The 9,471-nt window shown below is 40.7% G+C and overlaps 2 protein-coding genes across 3 annotated transcripts in view; one reads left to right on the forward strand and one right to left on the reverse strand.

The window, feature by feature from the left end:
• The window catches only part of LOC135200308 (hematopoietic prostaglandin D synthase-like), a 533,645-nt gene that overhangs the window by 77,654 nt on the left and 446,520 nt on the right, over positions 1-9,471 (forward strand). The window lies entirely within an intron of this gene.
• On the reverse strand, positions 1,486-2,271 carry LOC135199689 (uncharacterized). Its single transcript, XM_064227845.1, has one exon. The coding sequence runs from the start codon at positions 2,269-2,271 to the stop codon at positions 1,486-1,488; it is 786 nt and encodes a 261-aa protein (XP_064083915.1).

Genomic DNA, 9,471 nt, shown 5'->3' on the forward strand with positions numbered 1-9,471 from the left:
CATAGCACTCCCCTGAGAGTTAAGCTGTACTGCCCTTCTGTGTTCTTGGACTCTAGTCCTTATTCCCCTACCTGATTCCCCAACAAATTTATCTCCACAATTGTTGCAATTGATTATGTATACCCCCGCTACATCATCTGTATTACTGTCTTCTCCTTCCAATTTATTTTTACATACTTTGTTTTCTACGATATTATCAAAGGTATACACAAATTTATATTTACTGTCTTTCATTTTTGAAGTGACTTGTTTCATTTTAGGCATAAAAGGGAGGGCTACTATTTTCTTGTTTTCTTTATTCCATGTACTCTCTACATTTGCTAAGTAAAAAATCTTCCTAGCTTTATTGAGTGCCCTTTTTCTAAACCATTCTGGGTATGCTAATGCATCGAAGCTTTGACCGATGTAATTTATTTCTTGCTCTATCTTGCAAGGGTCACACGTTCTCATTGCCCTAAGAAATAAACCTGTCAGCACACCTATTTTTATATAATGGCTGTTAAAAGAGAAGAAATGAATATATGAGTTTGTATGTGTGGGCTTTCTATGTGCTGATTTCATATCCTGTTTCTTTTCTTTTCTGAGTATGTCTAAAAAGGGCAGTTTATTATTGTTAGTTTTCTCTAAAGTGAACTGGATGTTGTTATCAAACTTACTGAGTTCGTCTAGAAAAGTTTTTTATTTCATTTTCATCACCTTAGAAATAAACAAGTTACACAGTGATTTTGTGGGTTTCTTTTTCAATCTTCAGAAGAAAACTAAAAGAAAGTTTTAATATTATTATTATTAATAATGCATATAATTATGAAGGAAAGTTGGCTCAAAATCCCCGTTGAACAACCCTTTTTTTGGCTTCCGCAGACCTTCATCATTTCCTAACCTTTAGCGAGGATGCTACTATCTTCTCCCTTTCTCTCCCTTTTCCGCATCTCATCTATTTCCTCGGGAGTTTATATCTGCTCCCCAGTAATCACGTAAATCAGCCACATCCATTTTTCTAACATCTAAACAGACTTGTCTCTTTGCCTTTCTGACTCCTGGTTACGTTCAAAAACTTTAGTTTTGCTAACATTAGCTACTTATCAAATCAGCAGTAGTTATTTCACCTAGGGAGAGAGAGAGAGAAGAGAGAGAGAGAGAGAGAGAGAGAGAGAGAGAGAGAGAGAGAGAGATTTTATGACTCATTTTTCTGTAAGGAGCAATTTTAAAGTTCCAAGCTCTCTTAAATTCCAATAGAAGTAATAGTAATAAGAAAGAAGTTATAGGTTTGGAAAAAGGCTAGAAAGGGGTAAATAAGGGTTTGCATAATGTTCATTAAGGAAAACCGCAGAAACTAATTCTTCGAACAAATGCATTGAGGGGGCTGCTGTATCTAAGTAAATCACGTGACAGACCAACAGCCGAATAAAACACACGGAGACACACACACACAGGCATCACCTATTCGTATGAAGAACAGCACCATCGTCACTAAAGTGTCGTCAATCAATCATAGTTGAGTCGGTGGGTCGTCCCGGTGTTTAATAAGAGCTGCTGCTTCTCTTCATACCACATGGCTGGAGGAGGAGGAGGAGGGGAAGAGGAAGAGGGTAAATAGGAGGAGGAGGAGATGGTAGTAGAGGAGGAGGGGGAAGAGGAGGAGGAGGAGGTGGGAGGAAGAGGAGGAGGGATGGAGGAAGTGGTAGTAGAGGTGGTGGAGGAGGAGGAGGAGGAGGTGGAGGTAGTAGGGGTAGTAGGGGAGGAGGAAGAGGAGAATGGGGGAGGAGGCAGAGGGGAAGAGGAGGAGGGAAGGGGGGGTGGTAGTAGGGGAGGAGGAAGTGGAGGGAGATGGTGGTAGTAGAGGAGGAGGTGGTAGAGGAAGAGGGGAAGAGGAGCAGAAGGGGGAGGAGGAGGAGGTAGTGTTGGTGTTGGTGGTAGTGGAGGAGAAGGAGGAGGAGGAAGAGTTGGTAGAGGAGGTGGGAGGAAGAAGATGGAGGTGGGAGGAGGAGTTTGTGGTGGTGGTAATGGAGGAGGAGGAGGAGAAGGAGTAGGGGGTAGAGGAGGAATAGGAGGTAGAGGAGGATGAGGTGATAGAGTAGGAGGAGGAGGAGGTGGTGGTGGTGGTAGAGGAGGAGGAGAAGGAGGGCGCTTAATAGAAAAAAGAAGTTGGTTGTTGCTCTGACTTGTTTCCGATGTTAAGTAAGAGTTTTGCAGATCAGTAGTGAACTTTGAAACCTTAAAGAAACACACACATATTAAGAGAGCAGATATACTGAAACGTTCGTTGGTCATTGTCTTTAAACAACTAATGTTTTGAAATGTCGGACTGGAGTTAAAACAATAATTTTTTTGAAATGCCTGGTTGAAATCTTTTAGTCATACGAGAGATTATATTGAGTGTTAAGAGAGTTATTATTATTATTATTATTATTATTATTATTATTATTATTATTATTATTATTATTATTATACGAGCGAAGCGAAGTCATTACTGGAAACGGGCTCATTTCTGGCGGCCCGATCCGACCCGACCCGACTCGACTCGACCAGTCCCGGCCCGCTATTCAAATGCTAATATCTCCGAAAGTATTGAAGATAAAAGAAAAATCCTTTCGGCAGAGAAAACCTTGCGTCTTTAAATTTCATCATAAAAATAATTTAAATGTTTTAATTATAGCGTTATTTGTTCAAAATTGATGATTTTAGCACCAAATTCGATAGTTTTCTCGAATACCAGGCGTAGTTACACTGTCTTCTCACACCCGCTATGAAGAATCATTTCGTATCGTACCGTTTGTCATATTATTAGCAGTTTGATGTTGGAAGACTATTTGAAATGATGTTGGAAGACTCTTTGAAATGGAATTAATGATATCGTTTATGTAGCGGAGAGTTCCAGATACCTAGTTAACCCTTTTGATGGTTTAACTTGAAGCTTTGTTAGTTATTGCCTTTAGGGCACCCAACTGGTTATTATTATTATTATTATTATTATTATTATTATTATTATTCACACATAGGGAACAAGCCTATTTATCGGTTAAACTAAGTTTCTTACCAAATTGTTTACGGACAATTTTATTTCGCCTGCACTAATATAACCACAAAAACTTCCATTAACTCCCCATGCCATTACTACTACTACTCTACTACTACTATTACTGCTACAACTACTACTATAGAAGGTTCACATCAACCGTGCATCTGTAGTCTAGGCCAGTCCCTTATGACGCTCCTGATTGGCTGTTGATAAGCCAATCACGTGGCTGGAAACTCCCAGTCTCCCTCGAGAGTTCACATAACCAGGGTGTATGTTCCACCTCTCTGGAGGGATCCCTCAGGAGAGGTGGAACATACATCCTGCCTATGTGAACTCTCTCGAGAGACTGACAGTTTCCAGCCCTGTGATTTGCTTATCAACAGCCGATCAGGAGTGTCGTAAGGGATGGACCTAGACATAAGATGCACGGTTGATGTGAATCTACTATAGCACAACTTATATTCAAATATTTTAGTTTGATCTACCATCTTCATTCCTCCTTGCAATTAAAAAATTCCTTGCAGTGCCTTCGTCTGAATGGGAAATTATTCCGTGCCGGTGCAAGAATTAGGTCGTTTGCACAAAGGGCATCATTCCTGCTAATTTTCCTCTCTCTTTGCAAGACGACTTCTTTTGGAAGCTGGGAGACGTGCATTCCACTATGAGAGAGAGAGAGAGAGAGAGAGAGAGAGAGAGAGAGAGAGAGAGAGAGTGTGTGTGTGTGTGTGTGTGTCTGTGTTTGTGCCTATAAGAGAGAGAAAGAGAATGGGTGTAGGTTTGTGTCAACGAGAGACCTTACCTTACCTTACAGACCTTACATCTTGTTCGGGTTGCCCAAGGTCTCTCAGTGTGAGGCACCTCTAATGTCTACCAGAGAGTTGCTAGTGCATCTTCCGGTATATTTTGCATCTTCCACTCTTGGATGGTCTGGGATGCAGCTTAGATATTTGTCGAGCTTATTCTTAAACACATCTATGCTCACTCCTCATATATTCCTCATATGAGCTGGCAACTCATTGAATAGACGCTGCATTGTCGATGCTGGTGCGTAGTGGATTAATGTCCTGTGTGCTTTCCTTATTTTTCCTAGTATAGTTTTGGGCACTAGTAATCTACCTCTGCTTGCTCTTTCTGATATTTTTAGCTCTATGATGTTTTCGGCAATTCCTTCTATCTGTTTCCATGCCTGAATTATCATGTAGCGTTCTCTTCTCCTTTCTAGACTATATAATTTTAAAGATTGTAGTCTTCCCCAGTAGTCAAGATCCTTAACTTCTTCTATTCTAGCTGTAAAGGACCTTTGTATACTCTCTATTTGTGCAATATCCTTTTGATAGTGTGAGTACCATATCATATTGCAATATTCAAGTGGACTACGAACATACGTTTTATAAAGCATAATCATGTGTTCAGCTTTTCTTGTTTTGAAGTGCCGTAACAATATTCCCATTTTTGCTTTACAATTTGCCAATAGAATTGCTATTTGATCATTGCATAACATGTTCCTATTCATCATCACACCAAGGTCTTGAACTGCTTCCTTATTTATGATTGTCTCATTATTAGGTCCCTTATATGCATATAGCTTTCCTTCTCTGTCTCCATAATTTATTGATTCAAATTTATCAGAGTTAAATACCATCCTATTTACCTCTGCCCAATCATATACTTTGTTAAGGTCTCTTTGTAGCTCGTTCCTATCTTCATCACAAGTAATTTCTCTACTTATTCTTGTATCATTGGCGAAACTACTCACTACCGAGTCCTTTACATTACTGTCTATGTGTGCAATCATAATAACAAACAGTAATGCAGCTAACACCGTACCTTGTGGCACACCGGAAATTACCTTAGCTTCATCCGATTTCTCATCGTTTGCAATAACTGTTTTCTGTTGTGTAAAAATTCTTTTAACCATCTTCTTACTTTGTCTACTATATTGTTTTCTAATTTTCTTCGAGAGAGAGAATGGATGTAGGTTTGTGTCAGAGAGAGAGAGAGAGAGAGAGAGAGAGAAAAGTGGAGAAGGGGAGAAGAGAAGAGAGAGTTTGCGCCTAGAAGAGAGAGAGAGAGAATGGGTGTAGGTTTGTTGTTAAGAGATAGAGAGAGAGAGAATGGGTGTAGGTTTGTGTCAACGAGAGAGAGAGAGAGAGAGAGAGAGAGAGAGAGAGAGAGAGAGTTTGTGCTTAGAAGAGAGAGAGAGAGAATTGGTGTAGGTTTGTGTTAACAAGAGAGATAGAGAAAGAATGGGTGTAGGATTGTGTCAACGAGAGAGAGAGAGAGAGAGAGAGAGAGAGAGAGAGAATGTGGGTTTGTGTCTATAAGAGAGAGAGAGAGAGAGAGAGAGAGAGAGAGAGAGAGAGAGAGAGAGAGAGAGTTCAACTCATTCACCGTTATCTGAGATAATCCTTTAAGTAAACTCAATTACTTTTTTGAAGTTCACCCATTCTTTGTGCTTTCTTTTTCCTTGGCTTTTTTAAATAAATCATGAACTATAATTATAAATCAATGTAAATCTATATAAAAAATGTATGTATGAATGTATGTGTGTGTATGTGCCACATACACTTTGACATGCATCGAGCAATTTCAACCAAACTTGGTACACATAACTTAGCTTCTGGGAAAGAATACTGGGGTGGTAAGACAACCCTGGCACCAAAGGGGGCGTGTGGGGAGGGGGATGGGAAAGGGTTGAAGAGTAAAAATATCTGAAAAAGACAGATATAACTGTCTAGTCCATAGTTTTCAGTGTCGCTGAGATGAATAATGACTCCTCAGATAGCATTCAAGTCCAAGTTGAGCCCAATAGGAATGGTGGGTGGGTGAGAAGGGGTGAAACATAAAATGTAAAAAATTATGGATATTAGTGTCTATTTCATAGTTTTTGAGATTGCTTGGATAAAGAGAGACATTTCTGATGCCCTTCTAGTTCAGCGCCATAGGAAGGGGGGGGGGGGGGGCGGGGGGGGGGGAGTGTCCGGGGGAGGTGAGTGGGGGGGGAGTGAGAAGTGGAGAAATATAAAATGTCAAAAATGCTGGGCAACGTAACTGAAGCAACTATCTTCATAGGAAAGAAAGAGAGAGAGAGAGAGAGTGAGTTTATCCATTGTCATTCAGAGTTGTCCAGGACAGCGCCAGGTTGGTCAGCTAGTAATATTTATAAATGACTTGATTAGATAGATATATTTTGACTCTTAAACCTTTCATAGCAATTTGTTGAAGTCTCAGGCTTCCATCAGACTAAATATTCCTTTCGTCGTGCAAGTGATCCAACATCGTTTCTGATGATGTTCTTCATGTTCACACTTCCTTCTCTTCGCTGATTCCAGACTTCTTGTTTCCCCCTTATTATTAGTATTGTCTCTCTCTCTCTCTCTCCGTCTCTCTCTCTCTCTCTCAATCTGATTTTGGATATCTGTGGTAAATAGCACAGTAAGAATTTTCAAAAGATAGGCCGCTTCAACTTCTGATTACCCACCACCTCTCCCTCATCTTTGCACCCACAACCGCATGCCATTTCACTACTCCAGTATACTCCCCCACTTTCTTTTTCGAACGCTACCCCCTCCCCCAACCCCCTTCCACCCCCTGTCCGCCTTCTGCTTTCGGATATTCTTTTCGGGCTTCCCACCTTCTCTCCCTCCATCTTTGCACACACACAACCCGACGCCATCTTTGTACTCCAATCTATACCCCAAATTTCTTTTTCGAACAGCTTCCCCCCTTTTCCCTTGCCTCTCTCTCTCTCTCCTCTCTCTCTTCTCTCTCTCTCTCTCTCTCTCTCTCCGTGACCCCCTAGCTTCTGCTTTTTGGATATACTTTCCTGGAAACAAAACGAAAGTGTCCGAGAGGCTGGATCAAAGCAAACGGTCGCCTTTGCTTCGGATTGTTCAATTGGCGGAATGCCTTTTGATCCCGGCCAGTTTTCCCTTCCTCTAATTAATGGCTCTCGGTACAGTGGCTCTCCGGTGGCTGGGTGGCTCGGCTTCCTGGTTTGTCGGGAAGAGAGAGAGAGAGAGAGAGAGAGAGAGAGAGAGAGAGATTATCTTGGGTTCAAGAAGACAGTCTTCAGCTTAGTTACAAGGAGTTACAAGGATGTCTCCAAGACTTATTAGTCCACCCTAGGAGACATCGTGCGCTCGCTTATCTTGAGGTGCAGGTTTTACTATTCATTCACAGTGTCCTAATGATTTTGTCTAGGTTTCTTTTTAAACTCTTCCACACTGTTGCTGTTTACTGCTTCTGGTGGCAGTTTATTCAATGAGTCACATATTTTGTATGCAAAAAAGTTCCCACAATGGGATGTGTTGTATCTCTTCAGTTCTAGTTTCCATCCATTATTTTTGTCTGGTTTTCGTTTAACGTGAATAGGTTACTGTCTACTTTTCTTATTCTTCTTATTCTTATGCCTTTCAGTATTTTGAATGTGTTCTGTTAGTTGTCCTCGCAATCATCGTGTTTCAAAGCCATACATGTTCAGGCTCTCTAGTCGTCTTTGATACCCTATGTGCCTGATGGATGGAATTAACTTTGTGGCTCTTGCTTGTACCCCTTCTAGTCTGTTTATGTCCTTTCTTAGTGTTGGTGACCAAAACTGAACTGCATATTTAAGATGAGGTCTAGCTATTGATGTAGCGCCTCCGTGGCGTGGTTGGTATGGTGTTTGCGTTCCACCTCGGTGGTCGCGGGTTCGATTCTCGGCCATTCCATTGAGGAGTGAGAGAAGTGTACTTCTGGTGATAGAAGTACACTCTCGACGTGGTTCGGAAGTCACGTAAAGCCCTTGGTCCCGTTGATGAATAACCACTGGTTCCATGCAACGTAAAAACACCATACAAACAAACTAACTATTGATGTGTAGAGCTACAGCACCGTCTCCTTGTTTCTGTATTTGAACTGCCTCTTTATGTATCTCACTAGTTTCCGTGCCTTCTTTTCAGCTTTTATGCACTGTTTTGTGGATTTTTAAGTCCTAGGTAATAATGACTCCGATGTCCTCTTCTTGTTCTACACTACTTATGTCATTCCCAAGCAGCGTGTAGTTGGCATGGTGTTTGTTCCTATTTGTAACACTATACTTGTCCAAGTTGAAAGGCATTTGCCATCTTTTTGACCATTCTCCTATTTTCTTTAGGTCATTTCTTAAACTTTCTACTGCCTCTGGGTCTCCTGCATTTACACCTAGTTTGGTGTCGTCTGCAGATTTGGTTATCCTGCTAGTTAATCCTACATCAGTGTCATTAATATAAATAACATACAAAATCGGGCCAAGGACAGAACCCTGAGGAACTCCGCTTTTACATAACATCTGCTTATTCTGATTCTTCACCGTTTTTCACGACTCTTTTTCTATTTGTTAGCCAGTCTTCGATCCAGTCTGCTGCTTCTCCAACAATTCCTTAAGTTCTAACTTTTGTCATTAGTTTCTTGATTGGAACTCTGTCAAAGGCCTTTTGGAAATCTTAGTAGAGATATATATATTGCTCTACTATGGTCATCAATACCGAGCATGTTATGGAAAAAACTCCAAGAGGTTTGATAGGCTGGGTCCGTTTTGTCAGAAACTGTGTTGGCTGTTTAACAACAAGTTTTCTATCTATGTGATCCACAATTTGATCTGCAATTATGGACTCAAAATCTTACACGGGACCGACGTTAGAGCTGGAAATGTATAGTCATGCACTTGAGAGAGAGAGAGAGAGAGAGAGAGAGAGAGAGAGAGAGATTATCTTGCTTTCAAGAAGGGTGAGAAAAAGAGATAGTCGTAAGCTTAGAGAAGGAAATATACCAATATTCTTGCATTTAAATGAGACAGAGAGAGTGAGTCTCCAGCTTGAAGTGATAAGAAAAGAGAGAATGAGAGATGGTCTGGCATTAGGAGAGAGAGAGAGAGAGAGAGAGTTGAATGTGGAAGAGATTTGCGTATGCTGAAGAGAACTCAATCGAATGATAGAGCAGTTCCGCCGTTTTGTATGCTGATTTATGCATATCCTATAAGTAAAGACAAGGGCCACCTTGATGAACCGATTAAGAGCAGTATCGGTGGAAAAGAAGAAAATAAAAAGAAATAGAAAAATGTGAAAATTGTGGAATAAGACTAGTCCAGATTGAAAGTAAAGAATCAAACCCCACCTTGAAGAAACGATTGTAAGAAGACAATAAATAAGACGAGATATTCGAGACGAGGAAATATGGAAGAATTTGTCGATAGGAGTCAAGAAAAAAAGAAGCAAAAAAGACTTTGAAGAAGTGATTGAAAGAGAATAAAATTAAATTTAAATAAAAGAAGAAAAACTGAGACAAATTAACGAAAATATGAAAAAAAGAAAGAAAAAAAAGTGGTAGTGGCTCACCAGAGCAAACAGTCCATAATGGGAGACGAAGCTGGGAGTGTTGACTGCACCAACACTTCACTGAACCCTCCAAGTTACAAGGCTGCGCATGCGCAA

Source organism: Macrobrachium nipponense, chromosome 26 (assembly GCF_015104395.2).
Source record: "Macrobrachium nipponense isolate FS-2020 chromosome 26, ASM1510439v2, whole genome shotgun sequence".
Taxonomy (NCBI): domain Eukaryota; kingdom Metazoa; phylum Arthropoda; class Malacostraca; order Decapoda; family Palaemonidae; genus Macrobrachium; species Macrobrachium nipponense.